The sequence below is a fragment of the Gracilinanus agilis genome, chromosome 1 (genome assembly GCF_016433145.1).
Source record: "Gracilinanus agilis isolate LMUSP501 chromosome 1, AgileGrace, whole genome shotgun sequence".
NCBI classification, from domain to species: Eukaryota; Metazoa; Chordata; class Mammalia; order Didelphimorphia; family Didelphidae; genus Gracilinanus; species Gracilinanus agilis.
Window position 1 is genome coordinate 164,377,568 of NC_058130.1, and position 18,267 is coordinate 164,395,834.

Below are 18,267 nucleotides of genomic sequence, written 5' to 3' on the forward strand. Positions count from 1 at the left end.
TAAAATTTGCCATACTCCCATAACATTAGTGTCATATTAATAATTAACTATATGCCTTTATGGATATACCTTACTCCAAGGCAGAAAGGTGGCTTTTAAATTTAGATTATAATATTCTAAAGCTAAGTTACAGTTTAGGTGTAACTTGAGAAATTATAGATTGTTTCTATTTCAAAAACTTGTGTGAACATTTCATTAATTTGGGTATCAATGTGGGATTTCTTTTAAATTTATACCCGCTGATTCCCAATCATTACTATATTACTTCCAGATAAATGGTTTTTACCAAGCAAATTAATAGTACAAATAAAATTATAGAAAAAAAGGTTGAAATTTAGATACTCATTAGGTTATTTCAAAAGCATAAACTCTTTTAAAGCTATCTCTAAGTGTTTTTTAAAGTACTTTGAATTGTTATATTCAACAGACACTTAAATTTAAGTGGCTCCTGTGTGCAGATCCCTGGTGGATGCTTGAGCTGATTAAAAGTTTTGAGAGGATAGTTGGTCTCTTAGAGCTGGCATAGATATTGTGTTTTAACAGTTTATATCTATTAAATAAATTACCATGAAGCACTTTACTAGATGGCACTGTGATCTTGTTCTGGTTGCTGTATTATGTACAAATATAGACTTATTAGAATCTTGCTTGTTTTTATTCCTGGTCATGCAACTAGATTTTTTTGTTTTTTAATGCTTTAAAAACATCCCACTGCCATTTCCTAATACTACTTTCCAATAGAAACAGAAAGTAGGTATGTTTCTTCAGACCTCTGAAGTCAAGATTAGGATCTGCATTTGATCTAAGGTCTGATATATGTTAGTTTTCTTTTGCCTTATGGTGATCATTGTATATGTGCTTCTTTTGTTCCTGCTTACTTTGTTCTGTATGAATTTGTACAAGTCTTCACAAATTTCTCTGAATATTTTGTATTATTGTTTGTTGTGGCATGGTTTTATTCTGCTATGCTCCAATGCCACAATTTGGCTAGCTGTTCAATTACACTTACTTTGTTTCCACTTTTTTTATACCACTGAGTAGCTGATATGAGTATTTTGTCATATATAGGATGTTCTTTATGTCATTTACATTTCTTTTTTGTCACTAACCTCCTTGAAGTCTTTATTGGATCAAAGGATCAAAGAGTCACTTTACTCACATCATTATATGGGCCAGTTAATAGCTTCACCAAGAGTATGTTAATGTCTTCTGTAACTCCTTCAACACTATTTCTGTTTTAAATCATCTTTGCTAATTTGATGAGTGCAAAGTGAAAATCTCAGAGTTTTAAACTTTGAGTGATTTGGAGCATCTTGGTGATAATGCTTAGTAGTCATTTTCATTTTTTTCTTCTGAAAACTGTATCTCATTTGACTATATTATGGAATGTCTATATATTTGTGTTAATCCCCTGTACATCCTTGTTGTCAGACTTTTATTCTAAATATTTCATGCAGAGATTTTTCCCCTCCCCCTGATTACCAGTTCATTGTATCCTAACTTCATTGATTTTGTTAGCGAAAAAGGTTTTTAAAATTTTATATAATTCAAATTATCATTAACAATCATCTTTATTGCTTAGTTAAGAGTTTTCTCCCTAACCATAGGTTTGAAAACTACATTCTTTCATTCTCATTTTTTGTTTTTAATATTGTGACCCATTTCTATTTGCCATATGGTATATATGATGGCTTAAATGGTATAGTTTACTGAGCACTAAAAAGTCAAGCGATGGATCCCAATCCTTGCTACTGACTCTCACGATGTAACCACTGGGCAAATCATTTGACTTCTATTTCCCCATTGCCAAAATGGGTTTACTCATACCTGTTCTTACCCATGTTTCAGGGTTGTTGTGAGAACCAAATAAGATAATTTCTGTGATAGTTCATTTTTTTAAGATACAAATGTTAAGTGATAGGTTATTTTAGAAAGTATTATATACTATTTTTTTTCTTCTCTACTCCCTCACCCCTCAAAATTCTATTATCTTAAACTGATGAAGTTTTGTAGTTTAAATTTATTAGAGAATATTGTGAAGGAGAAGGACCAATATTCAAGTCTCTTGCATGGAAGACAAGGCACTCAGTACAAATTGGTCTGAAATAAACAGGAAAGGAACTGCTTTTCAGTATTTACAGCTCTTCACATTAGCTGTAGTTTTAAATTTTAGGATGGATTTTGATGGACATCTAGAGAATACAAAGAGAAGCCTTACAAATAGCTGCTTTGTTTTCACTGTTGGTAACTCTGAGATATATGATATAGTATTATATCCTATTATTAGATGTCAAAAATTTTGTGAATGTCAAATTTCAATAATGTGAATTATAGAGAGTAAAATTTAACATTAATGATTAACAAATGGTATGTATTTCAGCCATTCTGTAGTCTTATTCAGATCCATGGGCATAACAGGGCTCGACAAAGAGATAAACTGGGTCATATTCTTGAGGAATTTGCTACCTTACAGGATGAGGTAAGTAAGCCCACAAGTTTTTTCCCCTTAGAAAAGAACATTGTACAAAATGAATTTTTATCAGCAAAACGATTTTATTTTTAAAGCCATTCCAGATCTGAGTCAACATTTTTATTTTACTGTATCAGAGAGTAGACTATAAAGAATAAATATAAATGTTTCATTGTGAAAGTAGTCTAATTTCTTAAAAAATTTAAATGTTTTCAATTAAATGATCTGCAAGCTGGTATTAAAAAGTGAAAAGACTTTTTACATTAAAATGAGGAAGTTATAAATTGTACTTCTTTAGTATTTGTGCCAAGTTTACTTTATACTAAAAGATGTAAATTCTAGAGATAAATTTAAGAATAGAGTGATTGAGAACTACCTCTTTTCTATTTTTATCTTCCACAATAAAATGGAGATGATAATAGCACAAACATTTGGGAGAACTAGCTTTTATTAAGTGAGGAGTTGGGGATATAAACTTAACCTTAAAAGCCCCGTTAGAAAATAGGATTTTTATAGAAATATGGTATTATATGTTCTGTTAATTTATTGGCCTGCATTATTTTTTTCAGGTTTCTTCATTTTCACAATTAAAATTCTAGTTTATGACAATTTTTTAAAATATTTTATTCTAATAGGCAGAGAAAGTTGATGCTGCACTTCACAGTATGTTGTTGAAACAGGAACCTCAAAGACAGCATTTGGCCTGTTTAGGTACCTGGGTCCTTTATCATAACCTTCGAATTATGATACAGTATCTTCTAAGTGGCTTTGAATTGGAACTGTACAGTATGCATGAATACTACTACATATATTGGTAAGGGAACACTGTTTAAAGATGTATGTTAAGGAGATGGAGAGAAAATATTGCCAAATATTTTTACATTGAGTATATTTGAACTTTCATTGTGAGTCAGGTAGAAGACTGATTTAGAATCTTGGAAAAATAGATCAGTATGTTGAAATCTCAGTGTTGACATTTAATAGGGTTGGGATCATTGGCAAGTTATTGAGCCTCTCTGAGCCTCATGTTTGTCATTTATCAGATGAGGACAGCACTTGCACTGATGACTTCACAGATTTGTTGTAAAGAAAGAGCTTGGAAAACTTTAAAGTTCTATGGAATTGTAAAATTGGTATTGTTGTTACATCCTTTTAAGTATTATGACTCCTATAATATGTTACTCATTTGTATATTATAGAGTCAGTAATAAAACATAGTCAAAAGCTTAATCTCATATTTGCTAGTCTTTCCCTTCCAGCTCTGATTTTACAGTATCAATTTTAAGCCATAAAACTAAGGTAACTAGTGAATAGGTTTTTCATTTTCTAGAATTAACAGTGTTGTGGATTTATTTACCAAGCAAATAGTTGCACATTCATTTGTAACTACTGCCATTTAGAGTAAAAATTAGTTCCATATCCTACCAATTAACTTAGGATTACCATTTATTAAGGTACTATTTTTTAAATTAGCTTTGTGAAGGAGTCAGAAAATATCATTTTAACTTTCATGAATGAGATGTGGAAAGCCTAGCAATATGTTGTTGGGAAGTTCTAGGTATAGAAATGGAGTAATTAGAGAAAAATAGCTGGTATGGTAGAGCTAATATGGTTGGCTCTTAAAAATCACTTTCTTGGCCTGGTGATATGTGATGATAATTCTTAATTTAGATTATTTTAAACAAAAAAGAAAAATTACTAGTAATACTACCATCTTGTGGCAGTTTATAATTCAATTTTAGAACCTAGGCCAGCAATAGATAGAATTTACAGTTTGATGATTTTTGCCGATAGTGGCCATTAATTGATACTGGTCACTATGTAGTTTTTATGTAGTTTTTTTGAATTGGGTTATAATCATGAAAATTATTTTATGCAACCTTGAAGTGATAGAATATAATTTTAAATGGATTTTGGATAAAATTTGTCTTTAGGAATTAAAAAATTCAGTATAATGCTTTGGTCTATTTAAAATAATAAAATATGGGCAGCTGGGTAGCTCAGTGGATTGAGAGCCAGGCCTAGAGACGGGAGGTCCTACGTTCAAATCCGGCCTCAGACACTTCCCAGATGTGTGACCCTGGGCAAGTCACTTGACCCCCATTGCCTACCCTTACCACTCTTCCACCTATAAATCAATACACAGAAGTTAAGGGTTTAAAATTAAAAAAAATAATAAAAATAAAATAAAATAATAAAATATATTGAGTTTTAGTTTTATAGAGGTTTAGGCCATTTATAAAGTGCATAAGGTGTTTAGACTGTTTGAGTGCAACAGAGTGTTATGGCTAGTGTATAGATACCCAAAAAATCAGTGTACAGTAGGGCCCCCATATCTGAGGGCGATATGTTCCAAGATTTATCATGAATAGCTGAAACCAAGGATGTAAGCAAACATCTGCTAACTCATATATAAATGTGATTTTCTTGTACATACATAGTTATAATAAAGTTTAATCAATAAACACAATAAGACATTACTAACCTTAAATTCAATAATAATAAAGTACATTGTATATTATTATATAGTACTATTCTCTCTCTTTCTCTTTCTCGGGGTGTATGGGTGTTCAAGGAGGACTAGCACCTCTGGTGTGATGGCTTGCTGTGCCTTTTTCCTGGCTGCTCATTCACCGTTAGTGTCCACCTGGCACTCACTGTTGCTCCAAGAAGCTGTAGCCTGCACAGCAGCCACACCCCAGTAGAACCATCTTGGCAGATGGGCTAAACCAGGTATAGGGTAACCAGTGGGCTACAAACCCATTGTTAAGTTGGGGGGATGAGTGTCTCTACTCCAAGCATGTGAAGACGTCTAATGGAATGGCAAAGACCATGAAGACAGCTGAAGCAGGTGCTATTGTAGCACTTAGAGCTTGGTCAGACATTGAAGATGCCACAGTCATCCAGTGCATCCTGGGCCATCACCAGTCATTCTGACTTTTTGAATTGCCACTGAACTTGAATGATTCTGGAAAACAGAGCGAGATTGATGTGCAATTCTCCTGCAACTCTGCCTCACTTAAATCAAATTCATGCACAAGTCAAGACATCACCTTGTGATGTCATTGGCCCTCTTTGAAAACTAAGGACAAACAACTCCTCAGTCCCTCTCTCCAAGGGAGATAAGTCATGTACTGGGTTGGCTGACTTCACCATGTTACAATCTGTACTTGTTTGGTGGGTGGTTTGAAACTTATGAACTGTTTATTTTTTAATTTTCTAGAATTTTCTGAATTTCCCAATTTTTAAATTTTCTTCCCTGTGGTTAATCTTGGGTAACTGAATCAGTGGATATAGAATTAGCCAATATGGGGACTGTACTATACCTAGACTATGCGTTTTTAAAAGCCCAGTGAAATGAGTAAACTGAAATAAAGTACAAATCTGAAAATGATGTTTTTAAATGTTTATGTTTAGTGAACAACATTTTTTGTTTCTTTTACATGTATAGATCTGCTTTGTTGTTGAACCATTTCAGATAATAGAATGTTGAAGTATTTTTAAATATAAACATTTTAATGTCTTAAGTTAAATTCAACTCTGTTAACTAGAAGCCTTTATTATATGAAATGTCAATTTGAGAAGTTTTGCTGAAACTGAAAAATTTTAAAGTAGGACAGATTTTCCATGAAAATTAGAAATGGAAATAATTTCCTTTAAGATCACCCTCTTTAGGTTAAAATAAGAACCAGTTAACATTTCTGAACAGGTTACAATTTAATATTTACTAATAAATTATAAATAGCATCTGTGAAACTGTAGTTGTGAAATTGGCTACTACTTAATCATTTAGCGCAATAACCAAGGATTATCTAATTTTAGGTATCTATCTGAATTTCTTTATGCCTGGTTGATGTCAACATTGAGTCGTGCTGATAGCTCACAAATGGCAGAAGAAAGAATAATGGAAGAGCAGCAAAAAGGTCGTAGTAGTAAAAAAACAAAGAAAAAGAAGAAAGGTATGACATGTTATTTTAAAACTTTAGGCAAACTCAACATGACATGGGATTTAAAAATAAAATTTGTTTGTGGCAGATAGGCACTTTATAGATGCTTATTCCTTCCCTCCTGTCATAGGCCTTATCCCACTTACTTGTTGATCAACATAGAAGCCTTGATTTCTATCAGAAGCTTTCTCTTTCCTACCTAGATTGGTTTTCCTACCTAGATTGGCTTTAGCCCTACTGCAACTCGGAACTCCTAGGTTCAAATGATACATTAGCCTCAGCCTCTCCACTAACAAGAATTACAGGTGTATACCACAGCCACACCATAAAAGTTAAGAATCTGTGGTCTAGCCCTCTCGATATGGGATAGACTGATAATGCAGGAGGGAACCTGGTACTACTTTAAATACTTGTGTATGTGTAAGATACCAAACTAGGCACACATGGTTACCAAGGTGAAAATGAAATAGTCCTTGCCTTCAGGTAATGCAATGTGTGAACTATTCTTATTATTAAGGCAAATTTTAAAGTGAATTTGGAGGTTCTGCTCAAATCATTTTATATTGAAATCTCCTTATCTTGAACTTCATAGAGAATGAGGACCACTAACTACTCAAATTTTTGGCTATTTTACACAGATATTCATATTAAAAAATTATATTTAACCTTGAGTAGTTAATTTTCTTTTTGTATTAACAAACAAGGTATTTGTATACATCAGAATTCTTTTTCCATATTGTAGTTCGCCCATTGAGCCGAGAAATCACAATGAGTCAAGCCTATCAGAACATGTGTGCTGGAATGTATAAGGTAATTTGGTGAATATAAAATTTGTTACTTTTTCATTTGTTCTGTATATAAAACAATTGTTATAATTACTGTTACAATTCTTTTCATGCAGTATTTGCTTTTCTTCTTTTCTCTTGGAGTATCTTTTTCAAGCCCAAGGCTTCTTCATGGTTTGAGAAGGAAGTTAGCCATATTTCATTAGTCAACAAATGTTTGCATATCCTGTGCCAAGTATCATTTTGTATCAAGAAGATAAAAAAAATTGAAAAGATACAGTCTTTACCCTGAAATTGTTTAATCCAGTTATGGAAACAAAGTATATATTGTATAGTCATATGCCTTAAATAGCTCTTCTATGTCATATTGTAGTTTAGTGCCATCTGAATGACAATTCAAAGGAGAATATTTCAAGTGAAGTAATAAGTGAACAGTTCTTTTGAGTATGAATTGGGAGCTAATTTGTACTGTGAAAAGTTCATGGATATGCCTGCTATCCAGCATTTCAGGTAGAAGGTGGGGAAAGTCACAAAAGTGACAAAGGGCAAGAGATATTTGGGGAATGGTAAGAATACCAATCAGCCTGAAGTCTAGGGTTTTTGTTGGGGAGTGGTACTAGATTAAGCTGGCAAAAGATAGTTTGAAGATTCAAGACTATTCCTTGAACTGGAAGGGGTATTTATCCTGGAGAAGAACAGTTGAGGACATGTGATACATTCTTTGGGTCTTCAAGAATTTGAAGTGTAGTCTTATGTGGAAGAGGATTCTGTGTGGCTCTGTTTGGGTCAAGTAGTAGCAATGGGAATGGAAAGGAGGAATTGATAGAAGTTGATGATTGGTTGGGGTATATGAAGCAGAGAGGTCAGAGATTCATGAGGATTTAGAGCCCCAGTGACTAATGATGCTACCATTAAGGAAGTTTTTATAAGGAACTGTTTGGTGGCAAAATTCAGTTCCACTTTTGGTGGATCAGTTGAACTTGGCAGTGACACAGGATGTAGGAATTTTTGATAAGCAAAAAGAAAAAAAAATTTTTAAGACAACTCAACCTTTAGTTGATATTTCAAGGTTCTTCCACCAATGCATACATAACCCTTACTGTTTGGATAGATAGTTTGAGAGTTGTGACTGAAAACTCCCTTGTCCCATATCACCGCTGATGCTGAGCTTTAGGCCAGTGTCTCATTAGGCTCATATTTCAAAAGCTTCAACTCAGTCAATAGAACCCTTGAGCAGCCATGGTCACTTCAGTGGCCTTTGCTTCACCTTGAAGGGAAGATCACTTTACACTAAGATTCTTAATAGGACTTTAATGGAGGCTGTATTGAAACTTTGGAGGAGGGAAGATGGATTTATAGTTACAAGGGTCAAGGCCAAAGCAGCATAGTCTTTCAGTCCAATTAAGCATTTCATGATGGACCCACCTAGCTGCTTGACATGTTCACAAATAACTGAGTTATTTGCTTTTAGAGAAGTCCCTTTCTGAATTCTGTTTTATAGGTCCATGTATACACATACAGTAATAGCAAATATTTCCATCAAATATCAGAGTCTTCCATTTCAGTGTTGGAGATAAAAGACTTGGGAGTCACCAGTATAAGCCACTTCTGTTCTTGAAGCATATGTGTATCATTTGTAATTCTGGATAAAGGGCTGGACTTAAAATGAGAAAGACCTGTGTTCAAATCCCCAGTAGGTAGATTAATTCAAAGGGGATAGTGATGACACAGTGGAGACGACCATGGGCCCAGAAGTCAGGAGTTCTGGGTTCTAATTTGAGGTCTGCCTTTGTGTGATTTTAGGCAAGTAGTTTAGATCAGTTTCCTCATGTGTGAAACAAGGGGTTAAATGATCTTTAAAGTCTCTTCTATAGAATTATATTCTGACTCTGGGAGAAGAAGGTCAGAAAATTCTCCAGTTTTTTCCATACTTTTATTTAATAGTCTCCAAAGTCTCTATGCTGTGTTAAACTTTCAAGCAATAGTCAAATCTTGCTGCACATGTGAGCTCAAATTATTGTCACATATAAAAGTGAGCACAATACAGAGCCTGCAGGTGAAGAGACAAACCCTGAGGGCATCTCTCATTGCCTTGATAGCTAGGTCCCTTTAAGTTTGATTTACACAGAGGCCCATCTAGGTTCTCAGGAAATGTAACTCATCACCTAATAAACAGGAATTCCCAGGTGTAGTTTCCCTAATGAGGAAAGCAATAGCTGTGCTCTGCCATCAACAAGTTAATGACATTTTTTTTTACAAGAGGCTTTCAGTTGAAGATTTCAGTGCTATCTACAAAGCATAAACTATGAATCAATAAAGTTGGTGCGTGTATATGTGTGTTTATATATAGTTAATTTCTGTGGAGAATAGTGTATTAAATGAGCATGGAATCCTGCTTGGGAAATACTGAGGTTGGGAAGAGAGAGAGAACTATTAATGCAAACAAAGTAATGCTGATCAGAACCCACATTGTTATTCTTTTTACATATTTCAGTTACAGGAGAGTAAGTTATATGTAGCATATTGCTATTTCCCTATATTCAGTATTTTTACATTGATATTAACTATTTTCACCTACTTTTTCTTTTAGACCATGATAGCTTTTGACATGGATGGTAAAGTAAGAAAACCCAAATTTGAGTTGGATAGTGAACAAGTTCGATATGAACACAGATTTGCTCCATTCAACAGTGTTATCACACCTCCCCCGGTGCACTATTTGCAATTCAAGGTAAACTTTTGTACATGCATACCATTCTTCATGATTCTGTCTAGCAGCATAGCAAGTAGGAGAATTGGTCTCAGAACCAAATGACCTGTGATTGAATCCCAGCTCCAACACTGGGTTGGATCCATGACAAATCACTTGTCCTCTAAGCATCTTTATACTACCTACTTTGAAGCTGCTTTGAGGAAAACACTAGGTAATTCTCAAAGTCACTATCAATATGGTCTATTAATGAAAGCTTTAAACCAGCTTTTCTTTTTTTTAATGTGTAACTTCAGTTAACACAACTACTTTTGGGTAGTGTGTGGAATCTTGTCATAACATTAAGCTAAGATTATAAAATACTATTTGTAATTTTTAAGAGCCTAAAAATTTTATTTGGCTTTATTTGTTTTTTTAGTAACATATTTATTGTACTTTAAAGTATTCATTGGGGGCAGGTAGGTGGCATAGTGGACACAGTGCCAGGCCTGGAGTCAGGAAGACTTGTGACTTATGTAGTTCAAATCTGGCCTCAGATGCTTTCTAGTTGTGTGACCCTGGGCAAGTCACTTAACCTTGTTTGTGACAGTTAGCTCATCTTTCTTTTTTTTTTTTCTTTTCTATTTAGGAAATGTCTGACCTTAATAAATATAGTCCACCTCCTCAGTCTGCTGACCTATATATGGCAGCTAGTAAACACTTTCAACAGGCAAAAATGATACTGGAGAATATCCCAAATCCAGACCATGAGGTAAGACCAAATGAAATGATGAAAACAGAAATAACTCACTGTGAAATTTATTTTCATAAATTCACTGAGATTTGTCTTAATATACTCATTAATGTATAACATATAGATTTGCCTTTACATGTATATTGAAAGCTTGTTTAATGTGTCTTAAAAGTACAGCTGAATTTTAAAGGTTTTTTTCCTTCTGGCTCTAATGAAATATCGATAGATAGATAGATAAATAGATATAGATATCTTTACTGGACTCACAGTCAACTAATTCAGCAAATATTTATTATTCTGAAAAGTGCTGAGTCAAGGACAAGTTTACACGAGACATGTTTCTGTCCTTGTGTATAGTTTATAATGTAGGAGGATGAAACAGAAAAACAGAAAACTGTAATATACAATATTACATGATAAATTCATTGGAGGGTCACAGAACAAAATGCTTTGTAACATCTGAGTATCCAAAATGTCAGAGCAAGCTTCAGGAAAAGCTTCAAGAGAGCATGTGAGTTGGTCTGTAAAGGATGGTTAGAAATCCAATAGATAAAAAGGGTGGGTGAGAGGGAGGACATTCTATGTGTAAAATAGACAATGGCATCAACAAGAAATTACATGCCATGTTGGAGGGTCAAAGTGGAACATAGACTATTTGGAGGAGAACAGTTAATCTGGAAGTAGGCTATGCCAGTGTGGAGGAAGGCTCTTCATTGTCAGGCAAAAGACTGAATTTTCCTCAGCCCACAATAAGGAGCCACTGAAGAGCTTTGAGCCCCACAATGAAATGTTTATGCCTAAGAAAGATTGGTCTGGCAGCACTATGGAGGATGGGTGGAAAGGAGCAATCGCGACAGTAGAAGGAATAAAAGAAATGAGAACAGAACATGGGAAATACTCAGTGCAGGATAAGAAGAGGATAAAAGGAGCTAGGGAAGAAAGTCGAAAAAGAAAAAAGAGAGAGCTAAATAGTGAATGGTATGTCTGAAACTAAGAAAGGAGAGAATATCTCATAGTCACTCAGTATTGTCATGTTACAAAGAGGAATGTAGACTGAAACAAGGCCTTTGTATTCATTGAGACATAGTGCTAAAGGAGTGTTTTTCCTTGACAAAAGTCCAGTTTTAGTGTATTCAGATGCCAGGACATCTGCTTTAAGTATGAGGGATAGTAGTTGTTAAAAGAAAAATTTGAAATCATTGCTATGGAGAATAAGAGAAGAAACAAAACAAAAGAATTGTTTATTAGTATTAATGCTTAGTTGCGGTTCATCAGATTCATGGTGTGTAAAGTCATTATGATTTTGTGACTTCTTGTAGCGATTTTTGTTCAAGGAACTAATGGAGAAATCAAATGGTTGGTATTCCTAAGGGATAAGGTTTGGCAGATGTGGAATAGTAGAAAATCCAAGGGGCAAAGAAAAGATTCTAAATGTGGTGGTTAGTGATATGTTAAAATGGCAGTTAAGATTGTATAAAGAGGTAAGTAAAGTCAAAGAGGAAATAACCTGATAATAGACATAGGGACCAGTAGATATTGAGGGACCAAAAAGCATTGTTTTGGTGAAGAATAGATTTAGTGTGAGCAAAAGAGTGGGTGAGAAACATTGGTTTTATTAGATTGAGGAATTTTGTCGTTTTGGACCTTGGAGTTCTAAGAATTGTAAGGCTCACCCCCCTGACCTCACTGTTCATCTACAAACTCACCAGTTATCTCTTAATTGCTGACTCTTGTGTGGCCTTTTCTCAATCTTTAGCTTTCTTGAGTTCTACGGCATTTGACACTGCTAGCCTAGACCATTGTAATAGCTTCGCAATTGATCTTGCTTCAAAGCTCTCCCCACTGTTCTCCAATTGTCAAAGTGGTTTTCCTAAAGCAGAGGTCTAACTGTCACCCAACTCTTATCCCAAAATTCCATTGGATCCTTGGTACCTTTGATGTCCACTAACTGGTACTGAAAGCTCTCTGGTGTTTCCAACTTTTTTCCAGTCTTCTTATACTTTATTCCCTTATAGATGTTACCCATTTATACTGTTCTATTTACTATTAGCCTCATAATTTTGAATATTACACTATCTCCCTTCTCCATGCCTTTGCAATGGCTGTTCTCTCTGCCTGGAATGCCCCTCCTCCTCACCTCAACCTCATTAACTTCCCTGGCTTCTTTCAGGCATCAAATTGAGTTCACATCTCACCAAGAATGTTTTTCCTAATCCTCCAATCTGCCTGTAACTTTCCCTACCTGAGATTACTTTCCCTATACTTTGCTATTTGTTATACCTAGTTATTTGTATCTTGTCTCCCTTGGTAGAATGTGAATTCCTTGAAGTCAGGGGCTCTTTTTACCTTTCTATCCCTAGCACTGCAACTCACACATGGAAAGTACTTCCTATATATTCGTTGACTGTTTAGTAGATTGAGTTGAAGTACATAAGCATACACTTATGGGATGGTAGAGACCACAAGCCATATCCTAAAGTCATTAGAAAGCAATGGGTGGGCCAACTAGGAGGTTCAGGGGATTGACAACCAGGCCTAGAGATGGGAGGCCCTGGGTGCAAATTTGACCTTAGACACTCTTAGCTGTGTGACCCTGGGCAAGTCACTTAACCCCAAATACCTAGCCCTTACTATTTATCTGCTTGGTAACCAATACACAGTGTTGATTCTAAGATGGAAGAGAAAGAAGAGGGGTGGGGGGCAAGAAGGGGTTTAGCTGGTTCCAAAAAGGAAAGATTATGAATGAGTATCGATAGTGAAATATGGTAGAAGGGAGCAAGGGCTATACCAACCTCCCCTTTTGGCCCTATGAGTCAAGGAATGAGAGTAGTGGTCTCTAGTATAGTGAATAGGTATCTTACATGGAAAGTCAGGTTTATATTTCAATGGGAGGTAAAAGAAATGTTGGTTGAAGTGTTCAGGGGTAAGAATATTATATTACAACAAAAAAACATACTAAAAAATAGCAGAGGAAAAATGTACAGAAGCAACATCAGGAATCAAAAAATTTCTTAGGAAAAACTAAAGAAAACTGGGTTTAGCTAATAAAATTCAGGACAAGGTAGTGAAACTCTGAAGTTAAGAAAATTTTTCCCCCAATTATATATGTAAAAATAAAAATTTTAAATCCCAAATTCTCTCCCTCCCTCTTCTACCTTCCCCTATCTCCTCCCCAAGATGGTAAAACAATTTTATATAGGTTATACATGTGATTCATGCAAAACACATTTCCATATTGTGGAAGAAGATACATATTTTTTAAACCCACAAAGAAAATGAAGTTTAAAAAAAAGTATGTATCAATATTCATTCAAACTTCATCAGTTCTTGAGGGCATCTTTCATCATAATTCCGTCAGAATTGCCTTGGATCATTGTATTACCAAGAATATCTAAATCTTTCACAGTTGCTTCTCATACAGTATTGCTGCTATGCTGTGCAATGTCCTCCCAAGTTCATTTTGTATCAGTTCATGTGTTTCAAGTTTTTCTGAAACCATCCTGATCATCATTTTTCATACTCCAATAGTATTCCATTACCCATCACACACCACAACTTGTTTAGTCATTCCCCAGTTGATGAACATCCCCTCGATTTCCAGTTCTTTGCCATCACAAAAAGAGCTGCTACAATTATTTTTGTACAAAAAATAGATCCTTCCCCCTGCCTTTTTTTGGATCTCTTTGTAATATAGACCTGATTGTCTGATCACCTAATCGTGATATTGCTGAATCAAAAGGTATGCACAGTTTTGTGGCTCTTTGGGCAAGAAACCATGCAGTTTAAAAATACAAACCGAATAATGTCAACACATCAATGAAACTGATGAAAAGTAGGATTTTTTTTTTTTTACTTTAATTCAGAATAGCAGAAGGAACAGTAAAAGCAGAAAAAAGCTCAAGAACATAGTAGAATTTTTTGAGAATTTAATTGTGTAAAACAATGCAGTTGTTTAGGAGAAAGGCAAACTAAATTTAAGTGAAACTGGGAAAAATTAACAACTAATGAAGCCTCCCAAGTAGGGAGTCATTTGGCTTGCTTGGAGCAAAGGCTGAAAGACTGAATTGACTTCAGGCTGGAGGGATCAGTATGAAATGTGGATTAGTGCACAGTGCTCCAAGAATTATGAATGAAGGCCCAGATGGGTTCATCTGTCCCAGAGTTGAAATGAAATTTTAATTTTTTGGTGTTTTGTATTGAGCCTACATGAATTGTCACCTCATTCATTAGGCTTCTATTGTCTTGAGAGCACTGACATCAGAAAAAAGAACAGGAGACAGATGAAGTTGTGGCCTTCACAATAATCTCATCCTGAAGTGTCATGAAGCACTCCCTAGTTGTCTGTTATTCATGCTTTATTGCTGGAATACTTAATCTTGGGGGTAGCAAGTTGCCAAGTTACTGATTTATAGAAACTTAATTTCCATTTATGCTCAAATCCCTAGAATTGCTTTCTTATAATGTTAAAGTAGAATTAAAGAAGTGATTGCTTCTGGGACCTTTTACTAATAACAAAGATATTATATTTTAGATACTGATATTCAAATTTTTCCTGCTTTTTCATGAAAAATTAAAGATGCCACATTGGAAATATTTTTATTGATGTCTTAAGGTGAGACACATTAACCATAACTTTGGTGTTTTGACAATTTGCATTGCTTTTTGCTTAGGTCAGTCGGATCCTAAAAGTTGCCAAACCTAACATTGTGGTCATGAAGTTATTGGCAGGGGGGCACAAGAAGGAATCTAAGGTAAGAACATTACAGAAAATCTGAAATGCCCCTACCTAGAAAAGTGTGTTTTCATGGAATCATTACATATTATGTTGCATTAAAAATCTACTCAGTAAAATACAAAAAATGTAATCCAAAAACAGCTTGGTGTAATGGGAAGAAATCTGAATTTGTGGTCAGGAGACAGGAAGATTAGAACCCATCTATGGGAGTAGCTAGGTAGTGCTGTGGATTAGAGAGCCAGGCCTGGAGATAGGAGGTCCCAAGTTTAAAATCAGGCCTCAGAAACTTCCTAGCTGTGTGACCCTAGGCAAGTCATTAACACCCCCTCCCCCCCATGCCTAGCCATTATTGCTCTTTTGCCTTAGAACCAATACATACTACTGGTTCTAAGACGGGAGGGAGGGTTTGTTTGTTTTTTAATCACCTCTGACCCACCTTTTGGCTAAATCAGCCTGGACCAATTCACTTCACTTAGCCCAGTCCCAGACTCCTAAAAGTACTTTTCTACAAATACCTTTTAACATTCGTGGTTGCCATTTTTCTTTGAGGGTTACAAATATAGTTGAATAAAATTATGATTTCTGGAGTTTTTATATTTCAGGACAATATATGGATAAAAGTTATGAAAGAAAACTCATAGAAACATATTGCTGGGGGTGAGGGGGCAGAGGACGACATTTTTAAAGATATCTTCTGCCGTCAGGCAGAATGCCTAAGTAATGCAGATATCTATTTTATTTTATAAAATATCTCCAGGTGATAACATTCTTCTTCCTTCTTTTATTAATTCCAGAGCTTAATTACCCTCATGAGAAAAATTCTATCATTAGTTAGTTAACCTATGACATTAATGCCATCAAGTGGCATCCATGGCAGTTTTGGGTGGTGCTCTTTACTGCTGGTGCTATTTTTTCCCCACTTTTTCTCCTCCTTTCCCCTTCCACTCCAGGTTTTTTCCTTTTCTTTTTTATGCATCAAACATGCCCACTGGCATTTATGGACCCCCCTGATGATTTTCAGAGGTAAATAAGTCGCTAAACTCCTGAAATTTCAGTCCATTTCCTCTTGTTGGGACCTTTACTGAGATGGCTAGGCAATATACATTTCCTAATAATGCTTCAGATTCCTTTACCTTTTTCTCACAGAACCAATTTCTCATTTCTAGTTCTTGTGGCATGCTTCTTTAGAATACAGAGATCAAAACTGGACACCATACTGACGGAAAGCCCTTCTGTGATCCAATTCATGTTTGTGAATGAATGAATTGGCTTTCTGTTTTTCTTTCAGGTACCCCCTGAATTTGACTTCACTGCTCACAAATACTTTCCAGTTGTGAAACTTGTTTGAAAGGGATTAAAAAAACTGACCCTAAAGAGGTATAGAATCTGAACTTTTAATTCCATCAGAGAGCAGATAGACATCTATCAGTCTTACCACATACTTGAGATGAAATGGATTTCTTTACCAAGAACCTTCAGATGAAGTACTTTGAGTCTGACAGTCTCACGTGACCTGAATGAAAACTGCTGTTTTAAAGTGGTTTGTTGTTATGTTCCATGGATGAAACGGATCTTATTGATGAACAACATTGTATGGTTTTATTACAGATTTAATCATAAATCATTTTTTATGAATGAATTGAGTGAAACGGTGTTTGTAAAAGTTAATAAAATTCTTGACTGAAAATGCACACTGCCTGAGAGAAAATACAGTAGCACTTTGTTAATACAGTTGAGTGGTGTGTTTTTGGTTTTGAATATTTGAGTAATTATTCCATTCTTATTATGAAGTTAAAGGTTTGGTCATTCAGAAACAAAGGACATTTGTAGCTTTTGTTCGTCAATTAAAACATACATGTAAGTAAGCCTGTTCATATTTAAAGTTGGACTTAGATCCTTTCTTTAAATCTCAGTGTACCTTCTAACAAAGCTGTGGCTCTGAACTGTAAGGAAAAAAGCACAATGCATGGGTTATAAGCAGTGAACTTTAATCTTAGGTTTAATTGAAGATGAAAACAGGTGATTTAATTCTAAAACTAAATGATCATCTCTGAAAACTGAACTTTTCCCACCTTAGTAGCATTTTTCAAAAAGGAGCTTGCTCACATTTGAGAGCTGGACTCCCTGATTGTATATTCCTTCTTCTCCATTTCTTCTCCCACTCTCTGGCTAAGGGTTAGAATGTGATTTTCTTTGGTACGATGTCCATGCCACCATTCTTTGGTTGTGTGTACAGTCTCTGCCAAATGAACTTCTGACTTCTAAATGACCAGTACATGTGAAGAACCCACCTCCAGTGATGTCATTTTTAGATAGACATAACTTGTTTGAACTATATATTACTGGTGGTCTCCTCCCCTCACAGGCGTTCCTTGCTTTCCATAGCCTCATGCAGCCAGCCTTCAGACTCTAAGAAACTATGATGGAGGGAGGGCTGAAGTTTAAACTCTAACCAGAAGATAGTTCATCTTCCCTTGTATTGAAACTATGCCTGAGGGTAATGAGGCTATGCCGCCCATCTTTGGCCCCTCCCATTTCCATAATATGCCTTAAGTACTCAAAAGTCCTAAGCAGGATGGCGGACTATTATTAATATTTCATCACTTAGGGGTCTTTTGGACCTGTGGCCTATGGTGCAGGAAGTTCTCAACAAAGAAACTCCCTCTACCAATGCACATCAGCATCTCCTCCACAAGTTATCATCCAAGTTGCTGGGGGAGGAAAGGATGACTTACCCAGGGTCACAGCCATTATGGATCAGAAGCAAAAGTTACAACTTCATTCAGGAAGCTCAAACATGGGTTTGTGAACCACGGAGTGCAAACTTCTTAGCTAGGAGCAGGCCTCTACTATGCTGGAAAGATGCTTTCAGAAGGATTTTTGAACT

The 18,267-nt window shown here is 35.4% G+C and overlaps 1 protein-coding gene across 2 annotated transcripts in view; it reads left to right on the forward strand.

Moving 5' to 3' along the window:
• NAA35 (N-alpha-acetyltransferase 35, NatC auxiliary subunit) overlaps nt 1–17,111 on the forward strand; it is a 63,243-nt gene extending 46,132 nt beyond the window's left edge. For both annotated transcript variants that reach the window (XM_044658621.1, XM_044658630.1), the window contains exons 16-23: nt 2,381–2,479; nt 3,106–3,284; nt 6,293–6,429; nt 7,160–7,227; nt 9,793–9,933; nt 10,541–10,663; nt 15,316–15,396; nt 16,669–17,111. In XM_044658621.1, coding sequence (XP_044514556.1) covers nt 2,381–2,479; nt 3,106–3,284; nt 6,293–6,429; nt 7,160–7,227; nt 9,793–9,933; nt 10,541–10,663; nt 15,316–15,396; nt 16,669–16,728 — 888 coding nt within the window. In that variant the 3' untranslated portion in view covers nt 16,729–17,111. The remainder of the gene's footprint in view (nt 1–2,380; nt 2,480–3,105; nt 3,285–6,292; nt 6,430–7,159; nt 7,228–9,792; nt 9,934–10,540; nt 10,664–15,315; nt 15,397–16,668) is intronic.
• Nucleotides 17,112–18,267: the final 1,156 nt, after the last annotated feature.